The sequence below is a fragment of the Mytilus edulis genome, chromosome 13, assembly GCF_963676685.1.
Source record: "Mytilus edulis chromosome 13, xbMytEdul2.2, whole genome shotgun sequence".
Taxonomy (NCBI): Eukaryota; Metazoa; Mollusca; class Bivalvia; order Mytilida; family Mytilidae; genus Mytilus; species Mytilus edulis.
Genome location: NC_092356.1, coordinates 36,517,761 through 36,544,058, shown reverse-complemented (window position 1 = coordinate 36,544,058; position 26,298 = coordinate 36,517,761). Strand labels below are relative to the sequence as shown.

The 26,298-nt window shown below is 32.9% G+C and overlaps 3 protein-coding genes across 3 annotated transcripts in view; 1 reads left to right on the top strand and 2 right to left on the bottom strand.

Moving 5' to 3' along the window:
- Positions 1 to 7,175, top strand: part of LOC139502062 (transmembrane protein 26-like) — a 63,922-nt gene extending 56,747 nt beyond the window's left edge. Inside the window, exon 5 of the mRNA XM_071291388.1 lies at positions 6,004 to 7,175. Within this exon, the coding sequence (XP_071147489.1) occupies positions 6,004 to 6,810 (807 nt within the window). The 3' untranslated portion in view covers positions 6,811 to 7,175. The remainder of the gene's footprint in view (positions 1 to 6,003) is intronic.
- A 7,209-nt stretch (positions 7,176 to 14,384) lies between these two features.
- LOC139500706 (uncharacterized) lies at positions 14,385 to 15,881 on the bottom strand. Its single transcript, XM_071289533.1, has 2 exons — positions 15,334 to 15,881; positions 14,385 to 14,824 (listed from the first exon to the last, which is right to left on the bottom strand). The coding sequence occupies exons 1-2, from the start codon at positions 15,830 to 15,832 to the stop codon at positions 14,403 to 14,405; spliced, it is 921 nt and encodes a 306-aa protein (XP_071145634.1). The 5' UTR covers positions 15,833 to 15,881; the 3' UTR covers positions 14,385 to 14,402.
- A 6,910-nt stretch (positions 15,882 to 22,791) lies between these two features.
- LOC139500282 (complement C1q tumor necrosis factor-related protein 3-like) lies at positions 22,792 to 23,853 on the bottom strand. Its single transcript, XM_071289024.1, has 2 exons — positions 23,562 to 23,853; positions 22,792 to 23,213 (listed from the first exon to the last, which is right to left on the bottom strand). The coding sequence occupies exons 1-2, from the start codon at positions 23,698 to 23,700 to the stop codon at positions 22,792 to 22,794; spliced, it is 561 nt and encodes a 186-aa protein (XP_071145125.1). The 5' UTR covers positions 23,701 to 23,853.
- Between the last annotated feature and the right edge of the window lie 2,445 nt (positions 23,854 to 26,298).

Sequence of the window (26,298 nt, the reverse complement as noted above, 5' to 3'; positions counted from 1 at the left end):
TCTTATCGGTCAACATATCCATACAAAGACAACTTCCATGGCATGGGCATATATCAGTACAGTAGAGGTTTTACTCAAAGCGGACACAAGATCTACTATATACAGATTGAATTAAAAATTTGGAATGGACATGAGGGATTTGTCAAAGAGACACCAACGCGCTTAAAAGCAGGCAACGGCCAAAAACCACCAATGGGTCGTCAAAGCAGCAAGAAACTCCCAAATCTGGAGGCGTTCTTCAGCTGGCCCTACACAAAAATGTACTAGTTTGAAATGATAATGGACGTCATACTAAGCTTCGAAATATACTCAAGAAGTTAAAATAAAAGTTATACAAAACTAAGAAAGGCCAGAGGCTCCTGTCTTGGGACAGGCCCAAAAATGCGGCGGGGTTAAATATGTTTTTGGAAATCTCAACCCTCCCCCTATACCTATACCAATGCGTGAACAGATCAAATCTTGTAGAAAGTTGAATGACATCATACCGGACCGATGTTGTCTTTTAGCCAACCAAAGTCATACGGAGATCTGTTATTGTTTCTGTAGTTAGGTCGACATTGTCTTGGATAAAATTTTAACCCCCAGAAGAAAAATAATGCCATGTAGAATGGATGCCCCATTTTTATTGTTTCTAATCTCCTGATCAGTCAAACTTGTTGATAGTTATCAAAGGTGTGTCCATAAATACGGTGCATTTGTAGTGATAAACCTAAATGAAAAAGAGTAAAAAAAATATTTATAGATAATATACATTCTACTAGAGCCATACGTCTAAGAACTTTGTCAATAAGAATATCGTGCGCTTTATTAACTGCCGCAGATTTGTCATCATCTAAAAGCTTAAGACAATACAGAAATGTTTTTAATGCAGATGGCATAATTTCAATTGAATAATCCAGTGAAATGTTTTAGATAATGGATAAGGTGATTGGATTACAACTCTACCCTATATCTGCTTCCGTAAAATACTAGTAGCTGCATAAAGTGCTTGCAACCAGTTTCGCAGTCACTGCTCAGATCTTTAATTTTGACAGACCGTATATCACAGTCATTTTAAACGGGTAATTTTCCGTCATTACGGCATAAGACAAAATTATAGAGCTACTGTATACAATATTGGATGCACCTTGGCCTTGTTGAAGCTGTATACATGTAACTATAAATTGACCATGGTTTTTCAGTTTTTGTTGAAGCTGATCATATGTTGTGTAGTTTTCTCGGCGGTGATCCTCGGCCAGAAATTAAGCCCGGTTCACTGATCAAGTAATTAAAGTTGTTAACCAGAATACTTCCTTGTGTACAGGCACGTCATGTTTAATCGTCGAAATGTTAGTAAAAGCTGTTTTATGTTCAGAACTAAATAGCTCTTAAATTTCTGATTTCAAATTTTGTAGCAAATATTTAGCGATGCAAGCTCGATGGTATAAAGATTTAATAGTAAAATTATCATGAGTTATTTTGTAAATCAGATCATTGTAGGAGATATATGTAGTAACACTCAAAACAGCTTGAGTTTGCTCCTCAGAGGATACCTTATGAAGTTGTGTAACTTTTGAAATATTTATAGCAACTCTTATGATATTTTGTATTTTCAAATGGGATGTTTTCATTTTTTTCATATTCATCGACCAGTCTTCTGTAAACTTATCTTTTCGTTTTCCCACTGCGGCAATACAACTGTATCTTCATTTAAGTGTTTAACTACATAGTTGCTATGTAGTAAATACATGATAGACTATGCATCTGTGTCAATAAATGGATATTTTTTTTGCTTTTTAGCAAAGGAAGGGTTTCATTGTGAACTGGACTGTGAAAATTTTACACGACTCGGAAGATTTTCTACAATTTTCCGATACGATTCCTTATTTAGAAAGGGGTGAATTCTACAGAACTCAAAAACTATGTTTTACTTTGATTTGATCTTTATTTCGGACGATTTTATATCTATTTAAGCTACACTGAAGTTAAAGATAGAAATAGAGCCGTTTAAATATGATTTATCGTACTCTAAAAGCACTATTAAGTACACGGAAATCGACTAATATATTCAGTTAAAAACGATAACGAAATAGATAAGGGATTCCGGAAATTATAGTGATTTTACCCAACATCATAAAATTACAGAAATTCGTGATTTTAAGAAATGTTGAGATAAAGTCTTGGTCTTGAATGAAAAAATGATAACTAACGAGTAATTTGGTGTTTTCTAAAACGGATAGAGAGCAAAAACATTTAATAAAAATTTAATTGTAAATCCGAAAAGGTCGGGATTATGAAAATTTTGGTACAAAATGTCAAATATTTAGAATGAATGCAAAAGAATGCGGAGTTACAGTTATAAATATTGTTTTTCATTATTTTAAGAATCTAATTCACTTAATTATTCTGTCTAAAAGAAGAGATACGACTTATTTTCTTTGCTTGAAAAACATGTCGTAATTTTATAATTTTCAACTAATTTCTAAAATAAACGTCAATTTTACAAAAACTGCACCGTACGATTTTGTGACGACCGGGCAAAAATCAAAGTTTAATCATTATTCTTTCATTTAAAAAAAAAATAGCCGTGTGTTAGGTGGGTGCATTAAAGTCCTTAACTAGACGTCTTTTTCAAATATTACACTCGCCTATGATTGTCCTCCATTATTTTTGCCACAGTCTCGGACATGTCTAAAGGTGATTTTGATAATCCATCGTTTATGTTAAAACAAAAAACAATCACCGGACATATCAAGACGATACAAACCAAGAATAATTTATTTAGCAACATTTTGTAACAGTTTATAGTCTTTTAACAATGCCAAAGATAGTTGTATTCAGACAATTCCTTATCTCTTGTGTATAATAAGCCTTTCCTTGTGAAATAAATTGTCAGTAAACAGTGCCAGCGACCTTGAACAATACACGCACATTTCGTCTACATAAGACTCATCAGTGACGCTCAGATCAAAAAAGTTATAAAGCCAAACAAGTACACAGTTGAAGAGCATTGAGGACCGAAAATTCCCCAAAAAATTGTGCCAAATACGTCTACGGTAATCTATTCCTGGGATAAGAAAATCCTTAGTTTTTTGAAAAATTCAAAGTTTTATAACAGGAAATTTATAAAAATAACCAACAAAAAGTGACATGATTTTTATATTTACTTTATATATTGTAATACAGAAAGTAAGCGATTTCTCTTGAGAAGCAAATATATATGTGTTAACCTATTGTTTGAAAGGCTTAAAAGCGCATGGTGGGTCCGTGTATATCTGCGTCCATTCGTTTTTCGTTTTGAAATATCATAAACAAAAAACAAAAAACGAAAGTGTTTTCATTTTTTGTTTTTGATTTCTTAAAAACCAAAATGAAAAACAAAAGTGTTTTCGTTTTTCATTTTTGATTTTACAAAACAAAAATCGAAAAACAAAAGTATTTTCATTTTTCATTTTTGATTCTCAAAAACTAAAATCGAAAAATGAAAGTGTTTTCATTTTTCATTTTTGATTTCACAAAAACAAAAAACGAAAAACGAAAGTGTATTCAATTTATCTTTCCCCCACACTGTTTAATTGTCATTCAAAAAATGACAATGTTGTCATTTGTCATTCATTTAAAGGTCGTTAAAGTATACATGCACAGCGGTTGTCAGATCAATACTACTTTAATCGAAGATAATGTCGACGGATGCAAAAGTCTTTATCAATCAAAACAATAAGGGTGCGTGATCTTTACTTTTAAGTTTGGAGAGGTTAATCTAAGATGATAATAAAGAAGCGTAACTAGCCTCTTTTAAAAATAAAGCAAACTATATATTGTTGGCGAGGGAAGGGCTCAAGGACCCCAGAAGAACTGGAAAAAATGATACAAAATCTTTCAGACCCTTTCTTAATCCAAAGCGCAAGTTTTGTTTTATCTATTTTATTATGTTCTGGTCTCGGAGCAAAATATATAGATACAGTGTAAAACTTTCAGTATTTACATGTATGAACAATATCAAAAGACATATGTAGGATGAAGAAAAAAATAATGTAATCCTCAAAGTCAAGTGTGTGGCTATTGTTAGTTTAAACATATTTATTAATAGTGGATTGGAAATTTTCTCCCCGGGGATCGAACCAGGAACTTATGTTTTTGTAGTCCGATGCACTAACCTATGTTACTTTTGTATAATGAGGATCAATGGTCTAGTTCCTCGTTGAAGACCCTCCAGCTCCTTTTAAGATGAAGAACAGGAATAAAAGCCCTGTAATTTTTTGTATTTTTTTCTATATATTGTGTGCGATTTTGTCTCGTGTACATTTACTCCACATCTCTTTATTTTCTATTTAGGACCTGGACACGGCTCAATGCTAGTTTAGCCCTCCAATGTTAAAGGTCATATGTTTTTTTTTAATTATTTGAGGCCGTGGGATTGAGATTTTTAGCTTTAATGTAAACCATGTCCGGTTTTTAACTTGTATTTACAGCAAAGATAGCCAGTTTTGTGTTCTGTAATATACTATAACAGTTTAATTTTACATGTCCGGTAGCATCGTAACTTCTCAAAACATCTTCCGAACAATATCTGGACATCGGTGTCGTGGGCATGTACAATAGCCAAACCACACATGAACGTTCTTTAGTCTTCGTAGATCTATTCCAACTTGAAGTCTTTTTGAGTCTACGACAAGCAGAACATGATATTTTATACCATTGAATATTGAAGCCATAGTCACGAAGATCGATTACTTGATTGGTGTTCCATTAACGTGGCCGCAGAACAAAAACGCGAGAGCTACTTTTGAATACTTCTACAATTTTAAGTAGTCTTTTCTTTGAGCAATCCTGACACCCCGACGTGTGTTCTACGACAAGAAAAACCTTAAAATATGCATTATCTGACTTGTATACCGTCAAAAAATATTAATTTTTTAAAGATTTGTAAAATTTAGTATCCTATATTACCGACAACACTAACGTGGGATATTGCTTTCTAATGCGTTCAGGTTTTAATACGCCCTGCGGCTCATTTAGAATGTGAAATAAAACTCACTAAATAATTTAGATATAAAAAGGCTATGTTAATTTCAAATATTTTGGCCACGAGCATCACTGAAGAGACATGTATTGTCGAAATGCGCATCTGGTGCAAGAAAATTGGTACCGTTAATTTTATTACTACCACTGGGTCGATGCCTCTGCTGGTGGACTATTAGTCCCCGAGGGTATCACCAGCCCAGTAGCCAGTACTTCGGTACTGGCATGAAAATACGGATTGCTTGTGTTATTTAAATTTGCCGTTACAAAATATTATAAATTATTTTAAATTAAGGAATGTATCTCCCTCATGCAAAGCTCTGATTCCTTTCACTGATTTGGCTTTACTTTTTGGACCTTTTGGATTATAGCTCTTCATCTTTTATATAAGCTTTGGATTTCAAATATTTTGGCCACGAGCATCACTGAAGAGACATGTATTGTCGAAATGCGCATCTGGTGCAAGAAAATTGGTACCGTTAATTTTATTAATATTATTCTCTTTTGATGACATAGCTCTTACTGCTTGTACGTATCTATACATCCTTGGCTTTCAAATGCTAAAAGATGTGAGCGTTCCTGGTGAAGATTAATCCAGAAATGCTTTTCTGACGCACGGAATATTTATAGTTTTATTTTTATTCAATTAGTATATGCATTCAATGTTTTCAAAATTCAAGAATAACAAAGACAAAACTGACCAGATAAATTAATGAACAAAATAAATCGCTGAATCTTCTTTTATGTAAATTATTGACAACAAAGAACCTTGAGCTATAGAATTTCACAAATTGTTATCACAGTTTGTTTATTTCTACATTATCAATGTTTTATTGAGCACCATTCTGTTGATAAAAGATAATTAATCATGCATAAAACCCCAGAGTTATAATAGATCGTCGAAATTTTACTGCAAAATATATTAATATCACACACATATATTTTAAACTTTCGTTTTTGTTTCTTTTTTGCTTTTTATGTATTTTTACTGCTCCTTTTCAGGTCCGTTACAACAAACTTCTTTGTATTATAATTCACGGACTATGGTCATTGAGTCTCATTCAATTCACCCTCGTTCTGACAGCAGCGAGAGCGAGACGAGATCAATCTGGTCTGGTGACAAGACATTATGACAAGGCTCAAAAGACAGGATGTTGTGCCGCAGATGTGTATGGAATATTTATATCAATTATTTTACAAGATGCTCCTTTTCTTGTGCTGCGACTATTGCTTATTTTCAAGTACGGAGTTCTAAGTTACACAAATATGTTCTTCACCTCGAAGAATTCGTTGGTGATAGTTTTGTTACTGTATCGTCTGATAGTTGTTTACGTTGAAAAGAATAATACAGAAGTGAGTGATTCGACTGCTGATTCGGAAGCACCTCGTCCGTTTATGTCCAAGTATACAGCACCTGGTGTTCCGAGAGGTTACGAAAGGAAGTTTAATGATACAAATTCATACTCAACAAACAATATGGGTAGTTTGATGAAAAAGACACCTTCAAATAATAAAATGTATAACTGTGACAGTTTGTCGAGAAAGAAAACTCCAAATAATAAACAATGCAAGAATGAAAATTCAATGAAATCGAAGTTACCACCAGATAACGGAGTTTATAAAAGTGAAAGTTTAATGAATACAAAGCTGCTTCCAGATAAAGTAGTCTATAACAGTGAAAGTTTATTGAAAAAGAAACTACCGAGCAATGTTGTATTCAACAGTGAACCAAAATTGTATAAACTACGAGAAGAAAACATGTCATGTGGACCAAACTATCATTTTGAACAAGTTTCGTCTAAAGATTGACGATACAACTTTTTAGCTATCATATTATGTATATGTGTAGTCCTTCATTGGTATTATAGTTTTACGCTCTTTTTACCAGTTTAAACATACATAGTGATAACAATTCGTCACTATGACTGTGAACAACACTGATAAATATTATAGTGTAAAAATTCGAAAAAGACGATTTAAAATTCATTAGTTTAATTTTCCTTTCATTTTGCTGTCAGAATATTTTATGAGGTTTTGTCATTTTTATCAAAATTTTTGTACTTGTTGAATGCTAAATGTGAGGTACTTTTTTGTACATTTAAGTGAAGAAATATAGTTGTAGAATTTACTTTTTTTCTATTAAACATTGTGTTTGAAGATACACGTTTGAAGCGATAAAAAACAAGTAGAAACTTGTGCTCATTGTTGAAAGCTGTAAGATGTCCAATATTTTGTATGTCTGCTGTCAAGATTTAAAAAAAATAAATTCGTGTCTGAGCTATACACATCATTATTTCCATGCAAGAGCAATGGTCACTTTCCTGTGTTTGATTTACTTATATGGGCGGTAAAAAAATTACATAAAAGACTTTAACAGAATGTGAATATTAAAAGTTTTATTGAATTCCATGTTGGCTTTTTCTTTTTTTTTAATAATTTCGCAGATATTCATTAAATTAACTTGAAATACAGTTCTAGGTTTTGGTGTTGAGGACAGTATTGCATATTTTTCATGACTTTTTTGCATTGATTAAATCTTTAAAAAATGATTTCATAAGCGACTGATGGATAAATACACAGCTCATACCCATCATTTATTTCTGTTTTATTAAGAAAGCTCGTTTTGTTGATATATAAAACTCAAAAGTTGCCAAAATTTGTAATATTCAGATGTTGAGCTATCTTTTTGCAGTTATGATACACTTCGGAACATTATTTCGAAAGATTTTTTTTTTATTCAATCTCATAAAGTATTAAGTTAGGGCTGCGATAACTTTAATACAGAATAAAACCTTTTCAAAATAGCCCTCTTGTGGCAATAATCCCATCCCTATCTCTTGTTCCTCTCACACTTGAATTAAATCGCTAAATGATATATGATTGACAATAGAATAATAGCCAATCATTATTTTGAAGATTCTTGAAAAGATGATGTATAGAGTTGTCCTTCTTTCTCTCATTTAACTTTTAACTTTACTATGGTATTTCATAATAATATATAGATGAAATTGCAAAAATGAGGCAGTCAAAAACATAAAAGATAGACACCATCGTGACCAAAGGAAATACACAAACGGACAAACAACAATCTTCACAACACAATATAGAAAAACAAAAGTTATAACAAAACAAACGGCACTTTTTCGCTGTTTCGTGTTGGCCTCTTTTTTTGATGAAGTCAATTTGGATTTGAGTGGAACGCACCTGCTACTAGTACCTGTATTCGAACTCTCAACCTCCATGTCGAGAGGTTATTGATTCAGAAGTTTGACTATTACACCACACAGCCAACGATGCCACTTATACTGAAGGAAGCATCTGTGCTAACTGTTCAATTACCACTGACGACACCTTCTGTACTGACTTATGTTAAAATCCAGTAGTTTCTGGTCAGGGACCGGCTTTATTATACCTCAGATTGCTTAAATGTCTAGTAAATTCAAATAACTAGTGAACAGTCAGAAGTTATGTAATTGCTAACCGTTATGTGACAGTTTGAAATGAAAAGTTGCCTCGACAGCTGGAAAACAAATAATTAATTAACGTAAAACTACGTTTCAAGGCTTCATTACCGTCAAAGTTCTTAATAAGGAGGCCAAAATAAACTCTTCTTAGATTCATACACTTTAATTAACTACCGCAACTGAATTGCATTGTTATGTACGTTTTTCGTCATGTAAATAAACTCATCATAGATACCAGGACTAAATTTAGTATATACGCCAGACGCGCGTTTCGTCTACAAAAGACTCATCAGTGACGCTCGAATCCAAAAAGTTAAAAAGGCCAAATGAAGTACGAAGTTGAAGAGCATTGAGAACCAAAATTCCTAAAAGTTTTGCCAAATACAGCTAACTTTAAAGGTAATCTAAGCCTGAGGTAGAAAAGCCTTAGTATTTCAAAAAAATAAAAAATTTGTAAACAGTAAATTTATAAATATAACCAATATACAGCTTGTTCGTGTATAATTCCCAGGCGTCAACGGTAGAACTAAGTCTATAGATATAAGATTTACTCGCTAAACAAACAAATTGAAAACATAAAAGTTGTAATTTTGTTATGTAAATAAACTCATCATAGATACCAGGATTGAAATTTTGTATTTGCGTCAGCCGCGCTTTTCGTCTATATAAGACTCGCATAAAAAAAAAACGAAGTTGAAGAGCCTTACGGACAAAAAAATCCTAAAAGTTTTGCCAAAGACAGCTAAGGCAATCTATTTCTGAGGTAGAAAAGCCTGAGTATTTCAGAAATTGAAAGTTTTGTAAACAGTTGGTTTATAATAATTATTATGAGTATCTCATAAATGTGACATCAAGTTTTACATATATACCATTCATTTTGAAAGCAATATCTTGTATTATTTGTTATTATTTTTTCTATGACGTTGTTAAGCTTTGTCGTGACCGAAATGACATAATATACAATAACTAATCCATCACAAAGGAAAAGATTCTAAGGAAAGGCTTTACATTAATCATTTACCCGTTATTGGAATCTGAAAAATCCGGAATTTCATATTCATTTGATAAAATTTACTGTTTGCAATAGCATGAATTGTTCTATATAATAAGAATGTTCTTATCCCGGGCATAAAAACAATGCCGTATTTGGCGAAACCTTTTCAACTTTTTATCTCCAGTGCTGTACAACTTTGTACTTTTTTCACTTTCGATCTTTTATATCTGGGCGTCACTTGTAAGTCCTGTGTGGACATGGCGCGTTTTTGGCGTATTGAATTTTAAACCTGATGCTTTTTGTTATCTATTAATCATGTTTGTCTTTGTCTAATATGTTCTCCTATCTATTTGTATTGTAGTCCTGTAATATTATGTTGTCATTTCAATGTTATATTTAACTTTGCCATTAAAGTGCGAGGTTTGGCATGCCACAAAACCAGGTTCAACCCACCACTTTTATTCCCCTTTAAAAGTGTCCTGTACCAAGTCAGGAAGATGGCCATTGTTATATTATTGTTCGTTTCTGTGTGTGTTGCATTTTAACGTTGAGTCGTTTGTGTTTTCTCTTATTTTTGAGATATTGAGATCAGACGTGGCACGGTACTTGTCTATCCCAAATTCATGTATTTGGTTTTCATGTTATATTTGTTATTCTCGTGGTGTTTTGTCTGATGCTTGGTCCGTTTCTGTGTGTGTTACGTTTCGGTGTTATGTCGTTGTTCTCCTCTTATATTTAATGCGTTTCCCTCGGTTTTAGTTTGTTACCTCGATTTTGTTTTTTTGTCCCTGGATTTATGAGTTTTGAACAGCGGTATACTACTGTTGCCTTTATTTAATTACTTCACGATGCTTGTCCTTAATCCAGGTTATCAATTCCCTCTGTTATTTTTAATATTTTTTACAATCTTCGTGACAATGATTTATTTGTAAATTATATTTGCTGTAATGAAGTAGATTTTCATCAACCAGCAAACAACTTAAAAAAGGATATATTTCACAAGATAATGTTTGTTATTGCAATGGTTAAGCAATTATAAGTAACTCACAGCGCCTTGTCATATTAAAAAAAAGCTTCGAAGACATGACACTGGTGGGATGGTTTTGTACATTTTTTTTATGTTTCTGATATGGTTTCGGTTGAATAACTTGAATGTGTTACAAACGTCCTATGTTACAAACGTCTTATCGTGTTGTCCAACTTATTGTAAAATTGCCTTTTAACAGCAACTTTTCCATATTCCCGAATATGACTGTTATATCAAGTGTGAGTTAGCATTGCTATACGATGTATCTCGGTATTTAATACATCCAACATTCATGTTTTATTTTTGATGTAGCTGTTATGATTCGGTTGGATAACCTGTTATATCTTATCGTTTGTAGTCCAAATCATTATAAAATTGCCACTTCGTAACACCATTGTCATGACAATTGTTTGGACAAGTATTGTGAAAAAAATTGTATAAAGTTCGAGATTTCATGTTAGTCACGTAAGCAAGTCACTGTTTGTGATATCCTGTGGTGTCTGTCGTTGGACTATATTTGTTGTTGTTATGCGGTTTGCATGTTGTGTCGACTATTATATGATTTGTTTGTGTGTTTCTCTGTGATGAATGGTTTTGTGTGTGTTTGTGCAGTATTTCTATTGCGTTGTGTTGCCATTTTAGCGATATCTTTTTAACATTTAACAGAGGGAGGTTTGACTAGCCATTAAACCATGTCCAACCCACTATTTATTTTCTTAAAAATGTCCTGTCCCAAGTCAGGAATATGGCAGTTGTTATCAAATATTTCGTGTCTATGTATGCTGCCGTTTGTTTTAGGTGCACTTACGTGTTCCCTTGTTTTCCTCTTATAATTGATGTGTTTCCCTCGGTTTTAGTTTGTAACCTGGATTTATTTTCTCGCAATCGATTTATGACTTATGAACACCGGAATACTACTGTTGCCTTTAATTTATTTTAAATTTCATATACCTGATGATAAAGTCCGTTCCGTATTATGTGACAACGTTTCAATATAGATAGGGAAAAATCATTCAATGAAACTGAAGGGATGTTACCCCTGAATATTGGAATGTTGACAAAGGATAAAATGCAATTATACATATAGATTCCAGTTTAAATTCGTCCATCTGTGTAAAGTTTAAGAACAATCCAAGGAAAAAGAAGGAAGTCCATAATATCAAGTCATCTACATTTTGTACGATATATGAAAATGTAGAAAATAGATTGACTGTAAATTGTCCATATATCTAAACGTCATTCCATGGAACATGACGAGATATATTTCTCTCATTCTGATTAAGAGTCGATTACATGTAAGGATGAATTCACTAGTGTTGACCAAACTTTTTGGAATTTTTGGGTCCTTAACGCTCCATAGTTGCGTATATTTGGCCTTTTTAACTTTAGCGCTTCACTGGTGAATTTTTTACAGACGAAATCCGTGTTTTGGGTACAAAATTTAAATCCAAATATCTATGATGATTGTATTCATCACAGAGAAATGAAATTTTGAAAAATGACAAACTGAAATCATAGTTTTAGATCGTCTGTATTTGTCAATTTGAAGACAAAAGGGGTAGCCCTAAATGTCAGTTTGCATTGACAGGACATCTTTTTTTCATATATATCTAATCGTAATTCTACCGAAATTTGCGATATGTATTTCTTTAATTCTTTCTGAGTGCCTAAAATTCTAAGGTGAAGTTCCGCAGTTGTCAAAGTAGCGATAAGGTATATAAAAATTGCTTATTGAAATTTCAATCTACCGAACTTGACCAATTTGTTGTCCAGCATTTTTATAATATTGTCTTTGGATAGAGCAAACCATTAAACAACATATTAATAGAAATTTCACACAAAGTAGAAAAAAAGAAAACTTGATTAAAACTGCATACAGTACATGCTGTTATGCTTATCTTGCAGAAGTTAAAATGAGTCACAACTACAACAAAGAATTGTAAACTCTTATCTTCTTTTGATTTTCCAAATGACATTGATCTGTTATATGCCCAATGTTCCCTGTTATCATTGAAATTGTCCCAAATTATACAGCTGTTTGTCTTATATTGATTAGTCAGATTGAAGAATATAGGGCTTAATGCTACTAAATAAGTCAGGGATACATTTGAAAATCGATTAATCCTTCTCCTCAATATAAAAGCTGATGCATATGTATAAACAACTGCCAACTAAGGTTGTAACTTGCCAAAACGAGAGACGCGATTGTCACATTATGCTTTTTGATGCTCAGAAATGCTTTATGCAAATGTCTTTGCAACCTTGGGTTATTATTCTAGAAACATATCATGTGTACTTTGAAACTAACTTTTATATTCAAATAAAAATACCGCAATAGTCAATGACATCAATCGAACGTTGATAATCATCGGTCGATATCTATTAAATTCCATCGATTGTACCGAACTTGTATGAACTATTTGCCACTGGATATAAAAAAAAACCCACAGAAACAAACTAATTCCTCGAGAAAGTCACCTATGGAATATGCCAGGGTTAAACACTTTTGTGAGTGCACTACACTAAACCTCAGCTAACATGAGAAAGTGAAGCAACAACACAACATAAGAACACTATAGAAATATGTCGGAAAAGACTTGATTAATAACTAAATTAATAAGTAGTCATGGCACTGTAGGCAAGCAAGTTGTCTCCCCTTTAAACAATATATAAGAAGATGATGTATGTTTGCCAATGAGACAACCCTCCATCCAAGTCACATTTTGTAAAAGTAAACAATTATAGGTCAAAGTACGGTCTTCAACACGGAGCCTTGTCTCACTCTGAACAGCAAGCTATAAAGGGCCTAAAACATGACTGGTGTAAAACCATTCAAACAGGAAAACTAACGGTCTAATCTATACACACATATATATAAACAAGTCTAAATTGAAAACTACGTGCAAACCTATGATTGCGTTGGATAAAAACTGCAAGTTTTATACGTGTGCATGTTAAACAAATTTCGTTTTAGAAGGGTCTAAATACAGCACAAACAACATTTTCCAAAAGTTCAAAAAAGTGAAAAAGTATATTTAAATTTTATATATATATATATATATTATATTTATTTATAGCGGGACGGCTACAGTGCAGACGATATCTCAGTAGCATGGGTTCGAATCCCGTCGAGGGAAGAACAAAAAATTTGCGAAAGCAAATTTACAGATCTAACATTGTTGGGTTGATGTTTAGACGAGTTGCATATACATAATGTACACAGCCATGTATCACCTTACTACTGGTGATCCGATGGATAAATCTGTTGTAGAGTTGTCACTGGCTGAGACGTACTTACATATTATATACGATAAACGTGAAACAATTATGATCCAAATCAAAGAACGACAACCACTGAACTTCAGGTTCCTGACTTGGGACAAATGCAAGCGTTTTAATAGTACATTTATCCTTATTTGAAACAATATCTAGTGTAACATCACAACATAAAAAGACACACTATGAAATTTCAATTGTAATGGCTTTACTCAATCAAAATACACATTAACACAAACAAGTGAACAATGAACGAAGAAGTTTGATCTTATGATACAATGTCAATTCAAAATCAATAAAATAAGAGGTGAGATGTTTAACAGTATCAGAAAGACAACCATTACGCCAAAAATTAATGTTCACAGGTAATGCGCATGCACACAGGTGCATATTCTTCAAATACTGTGATAAACGAGAAAGAGAGAGAGAGAGAATCCCTTCAATGGAAGAAAACAAGTTATATAAATATACTAGTATACGTTTAAAGCAATAACGGTATCAATTTTATTTCAATAGATGAACATTTCGACGTTTAAATTTCTTTTTCAGTAAGGCTCGAAACCAACATATTTAAGAATTCTATATTTTATATGCAAAAATATTGAACAAATAGTAAATAAAGCTGTGTATAAGAACTAATTTATTGAAGCAAAAAGCCAGAGAAAGAGGACCAAAAACCACCAAAAACACGAATGTTTCCATCATTTACGTCTGGATTGTTATAAACTCTAACCCAAACATCATCTCCTGCATTCATCTGTATTACTATCGCCTGCATGCCTACACCCCATGTGTCACCATTACCGGAATAAAGTCTGACAAGCCCATTTCCGTTCTTAACTATTTCGGTTTCCATGTCTTCTCCAAAATGACTCATTATGATGACGTCAAAATGATAAACACCAGTAATTGGAGCTTTAAAAATACTGGTGTTTGGGTCAAGGCCATTTCCAATATTAGTTATAACATGCTCAAACAAAACGGTTTGTCCAATCCCTAAGTTTTCTTTGTGGCTGTCCATAGTAGAGGAAAATGCAACGACTGGAGAAAAGTTATCTCTAACTGAAAAAGAATAATTCTGTATTAGTTGTGGGAAAAATTTTCATACGCAAATTACAAATTCAAGCCGTTATGTAAACACATGTGTTGTGTGGTATGGAAATTCTTTTTATTAAAATCAACACACTTTGTCACTTTGATTAAAAAAATATTAACACTGTGCCAGACTTCATTATAGATAATACTTCCTAAAATAATTGTACTGAATTTTTATTACTAATTCTTTGATGTCATATAAGTAAAATAATACTCGTGACACAACACAAATAATAACAACAACTTGAAAAGGTATATAATAAAGTAGCCTAGCGGACAGGTTTTGATAAAGTAATGGAAATGGTAATTTTTCATATGCAATTATATGCAAAAGGATAATACATATTCTAACAACGCTTTTGTAATGTAGTGTAAACCGTGACCAAACTAGATATTCCTGTGTATACCAAACATTGTTCTCCCTTTAAAAAATAATAGGTTACATGTATTACACGAATTTTAATACCAGAACATACCCAAAAGTCGCTTGATATCCTTGGAAATATCACTATTGTCAGGCAAATTGGATTCTTGGAAAACCGAATCTTTTGCGTATCCATTATCACTTCTATTTTGCGCACTGATTTGTATTCTACCAGAATGGGAATGACTCACTGAATCAATTTTTTGTATTTCAGCACTTGTTTTAGAAATTTCCTTTGTTAACAGAAGTTCGCGTTCTAACACTTTTACTCGATTATTGGTATCTTTTGCATTCTGCTTCGTAGATATAAGCTCACGATTAGTAGATGCAAGATCACTTTCTAGTACTTTTACTCTCGATTTATAATGCTCCATTTCGTCTGCCATGACTTTCAACTGCGATTTGAAGAGTTGATTGTCCTCCAATATTTTTGAAATAGCCTCAGATATATCATAAGGAGAATTGAATAATTCAGCGTTGATATTTAAACACCAAACAGTCGACCGACTTAATGAGACGACAAACAACAAGAAACATGTAGCTAGCAACATTTTTGAATAGTTTAAAGTTGAAACAATGACAAATAGAGCTATATAGAAATACACAGTCCTTTATCTCTTAAAGTTTGTAATCAGTATGTGCTTATCTGTACGATATTGAATTGTTACTATATTGTGCCGCAATCTGAACTAAACACAACTGAAATGATGTTTGTTGTTTAACATCATACATCACAAAAATGTAAATAAAAGTCGGTTGTTGACATCATTTCTAAATACTTTTTGTTAGACAGTATGCTAGTGATTTCGCTTTCTCATCTTATGAAATTATTAAAAAAAAAAAATAGAAATGGAGAATGTGTCAAAGAGACAACAGCTCAACCAGAGAACAGAAAACAGCCAAAGTCAACCAATTTGGGTCTTCAACACATCGAGAAAATCCCACAACTTTAGGCTGGGTTAAGCTGGCCGCCACTACACACATGTGTACTGCTTCGGTGAAAATGGACGTCTCACTGAACTCCAAAACTATGAGTGCATTACTGTCTAACACAAACGATACAAGCGGCTAAGCGCGCACATGTTTTGATCATTTGTTTCTAACATACGTTCGAGAAGGTAACATAAACTTTGACAAACTATCCACTTGCTGAAAATGAGTCTACAGCTTGTCATTCATCGTTTGTGAAAACAAACGCTACATTTGTTTCTAACTTCAATCTGATTAAACGATGTATTTGTTTCTACGTTTGTAAAAAAGTCTGTTTACCAACAAAATATGCATGCATTATTGAAGTTCAAACAGGGTCAGTAAACACTGATTAAACGATGTATTTGTTTCTACTTTTGTAGCGTTTAGAAAACAATATCAAACGCCAAACAACGTTTACAAAATTTTGTTAGAACGAAATGCACTCTATATAAGGTTGGTGAATGATTTATGGTGACCTAGTCCAATAGTTAAGGAGGTAGACCTATGTTAAGGGAAATAACTCTTAAAATCATCAGTACGTTTGTGTCAACCATTTTTAAGAATATATTCTAAGCTTCTAGGTTACATAGATTATTTTCCATCTGTTTCAGGTAAATGCTTAAAATACAATGATGAACTTGACTTGTATAAACGCTTAACTGATTGAAAGAGTTATCTCCCTGAACCAAGGTCTACTCCCTTAAAATCATTATTTTATTTTTGTATTTGATAGATCTCATTGTCATTCAATATTGTATCCCACTGTTTTCAACCACACGAATCAGTGTTAAATAAAATTATACGTTAGTTAAACCTGTTGTTCACATTTGTACTATCAAAATCGAAACAGAGATTTTAGTTCTCTAAGACAAAAGATATCCCTAGTTATCTAAATGTATTTGTTAAACAGTATAACAAATAACAAATGAAAAATGTAAATAGTTATGACACTGTATTAATGCAATTTTTCTCCCCAACAATTATGGATACAGCATCTTATATTTTTGTTATAGTTTAAAGTCTAAACAATGAAAAATAATCTGCTATTTTCAGACAATTCCTTATATCTAAGGTGTGTAGTAAAAATTGTCTATCCGTTGGAATTAGTAGTTATCAAAGGTAAGTGTGACATCGATTATAAATTGTAAGTACTCAGTGCCGGTGACCTCAAACAAAACAGACAGTGCAATCATAGTTTTATTTAAAAAATAACTTATGTATCAATTATAAGATTAAATATCGCGTCTAGTTGTAAGATTGCATACCTATTATGAGATAATAAGTAATAGAGTTCTCTGTTCCAAATCATCAATTTAAAAACAATCTGTAAAACGTTTAATCTTTTTACTGTTTTTGAACGACTTAAAAGTACATGATGCTAATTATTAACGGCACGAGAGGGTACAAACTCTTGTTCAGCTAAATATAGTGGTAAAATAAAAAGTCATCTTTATGTTCTCGCAACACATCATACATTTTTCTTTCTCATTATTGTTTTGCTGCTACCATTGTACTCGTTTTATTGTCTTATAACGGCCATAAAACATATCTTTTTAAATATTAAGGCCAGAATGTTTAAATAACAAATACTAATCAGAAGGTGCATGAAATGCAACACATCTTGAATTGGAACAGCAAATAATATAGAATCACTACTTCCGATTTTTCATAATTCAACTCATTATGTTCGGTTAGACTTGATGTAGTAAATTAGTAACAACAGTACTCGATTTTCTACATGTTCTATATGATCTTTAAGATGAACTATAGTTTTCATATTTTCACCAAAATGCAATTTGAATCATTAATAATTTCATTTGATATGCGTAGTTTGGTACATCAAAATGTTTAGACCAAGCAGTGGGTTTTATCGGTGGAATCGTCATCCAACAAGGCATATAAAGCCTCTAGTAGTTAATAGGTTTACTCATTGTTGAATGATTCATGGTGACCTAGTTGTTCAAATTATTGCCCTTCGGTGTTTGGTGCATCTCATCGTCAATTACCATAAAAAGTTAACTTTGCAATGTTCTATTAAAGAGTTTTTAATCGCGAATTTGATAACATTAATTGGAAGTTTGTGAAATATGGTGTAAAATGTGTTCTATTCCAATTCTGAAAAGGTTTTTTTTTGTGTTCTAATAACCCCCATAAAAAACAAATCGTCTACATAAGACTCATCAGTGACGCTCAGATCAAAATAGTTAAAAAGCCAAACAAATACAAAGTTGAAGAGCATTGAGGACCCAAAATTCCAAAAAGTTGTGCCAAATACGGCTACGGTAATCTACTCCTGGGGTAAGAAAATCCTTAGTTTTTCGAAAAATTCAAAGTTTTGTAAACAGAAAATTAATAAAAATGACCATATAATTGATATTCATGTCAACACCGAAGTGCTGACTACTGGGCTGGTGATAACCTCGGGGACGAAACGTCCACCAGCAGTGGCATCGACCCAGTGGTGTAAATAGTTATCAAAAGTACCAGGTAGTCTTTGCAACCGTTTTTTCACCAAAACATTTTGCACACAGGATCATATACTTCAAATACTACTGTAAATAAAGGCAACAGTAGTATACCGCTGTTGAAAAGTCACAAATCGATTGAGAGAAAACAAATCCGGTTTACAAACTAAAACCCAGAGAAACATATCAACTATAAGAGGAAAACAACAAAACAACAGAAAACTGAAGTTAACAAAAACAAACGACAATGCAGCACACATGGAGGCGAACCTTTAGATAACAACTGACATTTTCCTGACTTGGTACAGGACATTTTAAGAAAATATGGTGGGTTGAACTTAGTTTTGTAGCTGGAAAAACCTCGCACTTTTATGGCAATGTTTAATTTAACACTGAAATGACACCATTACATAACTTGGATAAGGGACAAATAGATACAGGACAGAGAAATACACAAATACACAATACAATAGTACGTTTCGACAGGCTAACCACAGAATAGGACAGCATACACAATAATCACAACTGAACCACGAACTGTCTTTCACACGACTGGATCAACTCCACAAAACTGACGTGACGGGTAAAGTTCGATACATTTTGATACTGTTCAAGGCCAGGTTTGTCACTATGTAATTTGATGTATTTTATTACAATTACAAGAATATTATTGAGAACCAAATGATACTTTTCCACGTATTCACTTGAGAGTGACCTGTCAATTTAAACTTTGGCAGTTCTTTTGTCCCATTGAACAAATACAAAACTTCTGTTCTCTGTATAGTTTATTCACTCGGACCTTTAAATTTCTTATAAGAGAATCTATCACTGATTGATTGATTCACCTGAGTAAAAAAATGTATCTGCTAAATACAAACTGTAAAACAAATAAATCGTGTACATATAGTTGCTTGAAACTGTAATCAAGTTTACAAATAAAAGTAAAATAGCAAACTACCGCATTCCAAAATCGAATGACACATTATGACAATATCAAAAAAAGCTGAAAACTCACATCAATCGAACGGAAAACAACTGTCATATTTTTGACTAGACACAGGCATTTTCTTTTGTAGAAAGTGCTCGTTTAAACCCGATTTTATAGCTAGCTAAACCTCTCACTTTTCATGACAGTCGCATATAATTCTATTATTTTAACAACAATGTGTGAGCAAAACAAACAGACATAATAAATAAAATTATCAAAAATGGGGTAACAATAATTAGACATTCAGAAATCAAAGCTTGCATAATAGGTTATTTATTGGAGTAAGAATCCAGAGATCGGAGAAAAAAGATATCCGAAAACAAGAACATTTCTAATATTGATGGGAGTGTTAAAAACTCTGACCCAAACATCATCTCCTGCATTCATCTGGACTATTAACGCATGCATACCAACACTCGAAGTGTCTCCTTTTCCGGTATACATTCTGACGAGCCCATTTCCAATTTTACACTATTTCTGTCTTTTCCAGAATGACTCATAATGATGACGTCAAAATGAGAAACACCAGCAATTTGTGCTCTGGAAACTTGTTGAAGGGTTAAGTCCACCTCCAACATTTGTTATAACGTGCTCAAACAAAACAGTTTGTCCAGTCCGTAAGTTTTCTTTGTGACTGTCCATTGTAGAAGAAAATGCAACAACCGGCGGTAAAATGCCATTAACTGAAATAAAATCATAGAAATATTTTTTTTTATTGATTTATTGGAAATTTTGCATCGAGTATGGTGTGTTTTACAGAATTGAAGTTTTAAACTAAGTATAATTTCATATCATCCTCATTTTTTGTTCGCAAATCCTGATAAATGTGGTTGCACAAAATAAGACCTTAATGTTTCAAATAAAAAAACTTGGTATTCTAAAATAATCGATTTTTTAAATGTTATTTGCTAAACTGTTGTTTTTTTTATGTTATCATATATGCTGAATAGTTCAACACATTTTCTGATGAGGTATTCATGAAAGTATAACGTCTAGTTTTTTATTTGTATTTGTATTAGTATAAATTGACCAAAAAATCTATCTTTATGCACGTTCTGAACTTATATCCCTTTCAATTGTTTTTCTTCAATTTATACCAAAATAATATATTATAATACGAAATTTATTACATGGACTTACCTAATATTCTTTTAACATCCTGCGATCTATAAGTATTGTTAGACCATTTGAATTCTGGGTAAACCGAATCTTTTTCGTTTCCATTGTCACTTCCATTTTTCATATTTATATGTATTCTACCAGAAAGGGAATGACTCACTGAATCGTCTTTATCAAACGTTGGGATTTCAGCACTTGTTTTAGACATTTCCTTTGTAAACAGAAGTTCGCGTTCTAACACTTGGACTCGATTTTTGGTATCTTTTGCTTTCTGCTTCGTTAATATGAGATCACAATTAGTAAATGTAACATCACTTTCTAGTACTTTTACCCTCGATTTATAATGTTCCATTTCGTCTGCCTTGACTTTCAACTTCGATTTGAAGAGTTGATTGTCCTCCAATATTTTTGAAACAGCCCCAGATATATCAAAAGGAGAATAGGATAATTCAGCGTTGATATTGAAACACCAAACAACCGACCGACTTAATGAGACAACAAACAACAAGAAAAATGTAGCAACATTTTTTAATAATTTCCAAGTTGATACAACGACAAATAGAGCTATATATGAACATACAGTCCTTTATCTTTTCAAATTGTTGTAAGTGTGTACTTATCTGTATGAAATAGTCACCTCGAAATTGAATTGTAACTATATTGTGCTGGCCACCTGAACTAAACGTAATTGAAATAATGTTTACTGTTTAACATTATTCATCACAAAATTATAATTATAAATCACGTATTGTTATTAGCATACCTTTTGTGGGACAATATGCTAGTGATTTCGCCTTTGGAAATTGATAATAAGGTTTATCGATGAAAATGCAGAATTTTTCAAAGAGACAACAGCCCAACCAAAGGATATAGTACAGCAAAAGACAATCAATTAAGGTCTTCAACACAGCAAGAAATCCCCGAAACTCAGGCGAGCTTAATCTGGCCACTACACAGAATGTGAACTAGTTCAGAGAAAATGAACATCACACTAAACCGCAAAACGTTATAACTCTTAATATTTATACTTAAAGTCGGATGGTTTAAAAGCGCATGTTGCTCATTGGCGACGACACGAGACGGAACAAAAGCTTGTTTAGCTGAAAAGTGGTGAATGGAACATTTGAATGCTTCTCTGTAAAAATTGTATTTGTCTTTTAGAACCCTTTTGGTTAACTTATTGTTGAAAGATTTATGGTGACCTAGTCCAGTTGTTGTTTAAATCATTTGGTATTTGATAGGTTACACTCTTTGCCATAAAAAGTAAATTTTGTAGTATTGTATCCCACAGTTTTCAACCGAATTAATCAGAATTGGATAAAATTATTTTCATATAAATTCATTTTTTTATTTAAATAAGGCCGTTAGTTTTCGTGTTTGAATTGTTTTACATTGTCATATCGGGACCTTTTATAGCTGATTATGCAGTATAGGCTTTGCTCATTGTTGAAGGTCGTGCGGTAACTTATTGTGTATTTTTGGTCTCTTGTGGACAGTTATCTCATTGGCAATCATATCACATCTTCTTTTTTAAAGTTAGTGAAACTGTTGTACAAATTTCTTCTATAAAATTAGGAACGAGAATTGTTGTACATTGTCATATCGGGGCCTTTTATAGCTGACTATGCGGTATGGGCTTTGCACATTGTTGAAGGTCGTGCGGTAACCTATTGCGTTATTTTGGTCTCTTGTTGACATGACAGTTGTCTCATTGGAAATCATATCACATCTTCTTTTTTAAAATTAGTGAAACTGTTGTACAAATTTGGTGAAGACACTCAGTGTTCTAACACAAAAGATATCCTCAGTTATCTAAATATATATCTAAAACGCTATAAGAAATCTCAAATGCAAAATATAAATAGTTTGACACTGTATGAATGCAAGAGTTTTCCGCAACAAATTATCCACACAGCTTTATATACTTCAAACAGTACAAAATTCAGTTATACTTTTGATGGCTCATTTATTGGAGTAAGAATCCAGAGAAAGAGGACCAAAGAAATCCATACACACGAACATTCCCATTATTAATGCCTGGATTGTTATAAACTCTTACCCAAACATCATCTCCTGCATTCATCTGGACTACTATAGCCTGCATGCCAACACCCCAAGTGTCACCATTGCCGGAATAAAGTCTGACGAGCCCATTTCCATTCTTAACTATTTCGGTTTCCATGTCCTCTCCATGGTGACTCATTACTATGGCGTCAAAATGATATACACCAGTAATTGGAGCTTTAAAAATACTGGTGTTTGGGTCAAGGCCACCTCCAACACTAGTTATTACGCGCTCAAACAAAACCGTTTGCCTCGGACCTAAGTTTTCTTTGTGGCTGTCCATAGTAGAAGAAAATGCAACAACCGGAGGAAAGTTATCTCCAACTGAAAAATAATAATTCTGTAGAAAATATGCATAATTTTATATTATTTCAACGATGTTTGATTAACAAAAACGTCATACAAATTATTTTATTCGTTTAAAACCAATAACATCGTTTATAACGTGAAAAATTATAATAAAGGAGTCTGGCGGACAGGTTTTTATAAAATAATGGAAATGATCATCTTTCATTAGCAATTATATGCAAAAGGATAATAAATATTCTAATGACGCCTTGGTGTAGTGTAAACCATGACCAAACTGAATATTCTTGTGTATACGTAAAATGTTTCACCTTTTAAAACGTAAGGTACAATATGTATTACACGAAATTCAATACAAGAACATACCCAAAAGCCGCTTGCTATCATTTGAAGTATCACTATTGTCAGGCAATTTGAATTCTTGGTACATTGATTCTTTTTCGTAATCGTTATCACTTCTATCTTGCTCAGTGGTTTGTATTCTACCAGAATGCGAATGGTTCATTGAATCGTCTTTATCAAACTTCGGGATTTCCGCACTTGTGTCAAACAATTCCTTATTATTATTATTCCAATTAGTTAACAGAAGTTCGCGTTCTAACACGTGTACTCGTTTATTGGTATGTTTTGCATTCTGCTTCGTTAATATGAGTTCACGATTAGTGGGGTTCGTTTTGTTTATTCTTTAGTTTTCTATGTTGTGTCGTGTGTGCTGTTGTTTGTTTTTCTTTTTCATTTTTAGCCATGGCGTTGTCAGTTTGTTTTAGATTTATGAGTTTGACTGTCCCTTTGGTATCTTTCGTCCTTCTTCTTTAGTAAATGCAAGTTCATTTTCTAGTGTGGTAATCCTTGATTTATATTGCTCCATTTCGTCTGACATAACTTTTAACTGCGATTTAAAGAATTGATTGTCCTCTAATATTTTCGAAACAGCCTCGGGTATATCAAAAGGAGAATTGGATAATTCAGCGTTGATATTGAAACACCAAACAGCCGACCGACTAGATGAGACGACAAACAACACCAAGGAGGAAGCTAGCAACATTTTTGAATAGTTTTAAGTTGAAACAATGACAAATAACAAACAATTCTTCACCTCTGAAAACGTGAAGTAAGTGTGTGCTTATCAGTATTATATAGTCACCTCGACATTGATTTGTGCCGGCCACTTGAACTTAACACAATTGAAATGATATTTGTTGATTTGCATTATTCATCACAAAATTGTAAATAATAATCGCTTATTGTTATAATATCTAAATACTTTTTGTAAGACAATATGCCAGTATGCTCGATTTCTCATCTGATGAAATCGATATCAAAAATGGAAATGGAGAATGTGTCAAAGAGATAATAGCCCGACCACAGAACAGAAACCAGCCGAGAACAACCTATTAGGGTTTTTATCACAGCGAGAACATTCCTAAACCTTAGGAGGGCTTTAGCTGGTACCTACACAAAATGTGTACTAGTTCAGTGAAAATGAACGTAACACTAAACTCCAAAACTTTATAAATCTTCATAGTTATACTTATAGTCGAATTGTTTAAAAGCGCATGTTGGTGACGACACGAGACGGAACAAAACTTTCTTTAGCTGAATAGTGGTAAATTGGACATTTGGATGCTTCTCTGTAAAATGTTTATTTGTCTTTTATAACTCAATCTGATAATTTATTCTTGAATGATTTATGTTGACCTAGTCCAACAGTTGTTTAAATCCTTATCATTTGGTATTTGATAGATCTCATTGACATCCATAATCATAAAAAGTTAACCTTGCAGTTGTGTATCCAAAAGTTTAACTAAATGTATATGTGAATCCCTATAAGAAATCACAAATGGAAAATGTGAATAGTTATGAATAGTTATCACATAAGCAACACGACGATTGCCGCATGTGGAGAAGGATCTGCTTACCCTTCCGGAGCACCTGAGATCACCCCTAGTTTTTTTAGTGGGGTTCGTGTTGTTTATTCTTTAGTTTTCTATGTTGTGTCGTGTGTGCTGTTGTTTGTTTGTCTTTTTGCATTTCTAGCCATGGCGTTGTCCCTTTGGTATCTTTCGTCCCTCTTTGATGACACTGTTTGAATGTAAGTTTTGCCTATCCTCCTGAAATAGTAACCTCGACTATAAATTGTTACAACTGTAGTGTCGTCGACCTTAAAACAGACGACGCAATAGTAGCTTTATTTTCATAATAACTCATGTACCAATTATACGATTAAATATCACTTCTTGTTGTTATATCTGCAAACCTATTGTCAGACAAAAAGTAATAGATTTCTCAGTTCCGTATTATCAAATTAAAACAAAAAGTTTAATATTAAATCCAGATACTGTTTTAAACGACTTAGATACAACATGTTCATAAGAAACGTCGTGAGAGTGCTCACCATATTGTTAAGCTAATATAAATATAGTGGTAAATCGAACATTTATCGTTACTTTCTCGCATCGCATCATATATTCACCTTTTCCATTATTTTTGTTGGCTGCTATGACTGCACTATTTTACTGTCCAAGAACAGGCTATGAAACAACAACAAAGCACATCTTAACAGTTTTAAGGCCAAACTATTGGGGATATAACCAAAATTCTAATGCAACAACGTTTGTAACGTTCATTTTGATTGGATAACGTCACTTTCTTACATGGCATAAATTGACAATTGATGCTATTGGACGTACGCGCAAGCGCAGACGGCATATGACAGATTCTAAATACATCTTTAAACGTTGTTTTCTGTCATTTTCATTAGAATGGAGATAATAATATTGTATTTTAAGCTGCGACGGCATTAATTTGGTAGTTGATGGTCGCGTCGCCAGTAAACTTAATTTGCGACCTTCAAATCCCCAATTGATGTCGTCGGAGCTTAAAATACAGTACAGTTATCTCCTAACTAAACAGTAGTTGCACGCAAAGCATCATGTCTTTATATAAAACAGTCAATAATGTAGAATCACTCCTTCTTTCAATTATTTATAACTGAACTCATAACTTTCAGTTACACTGGTTCTTGTTGTTTTGTAACAACATGAACAACACATGTCGATTTTCAAAATACCTTGCTTCGGAAAAATATTTATTCTTATACCCT

Bases quoted from the DNA above. Each gene is read 5' to 3' on its own strand.
- LOC139500706 (XM_071289533.1), bottom strand. From the start codon at position 15,832: ATGTTGCTAGCTACATGTTTCTTGTTGTTTGTCGTCTCATTAAGTCGG. The intron at 14,825-15,333 runs GTATGTTCTGGT...ATTCTTTTTCAG, and splicing joins GGATATCAAGCGACTTTTGG to TTAGAGATAACTTTTCTCCA.
- LOC139500282 (XM_071289024.1), bottom strand. From the start codon at position 23,700: ATGAACCATTCGCATTCTGGTAGAATACAAACCACTGAGCAAGATAGA. The intron at 23,214-23,561 runs GTATGTTCTTGT...ATTATTTTTCAG, and splicing joins TGATAGCAAGCGGCTTTTGG to TTGGAGATAACTTTCCTCCG.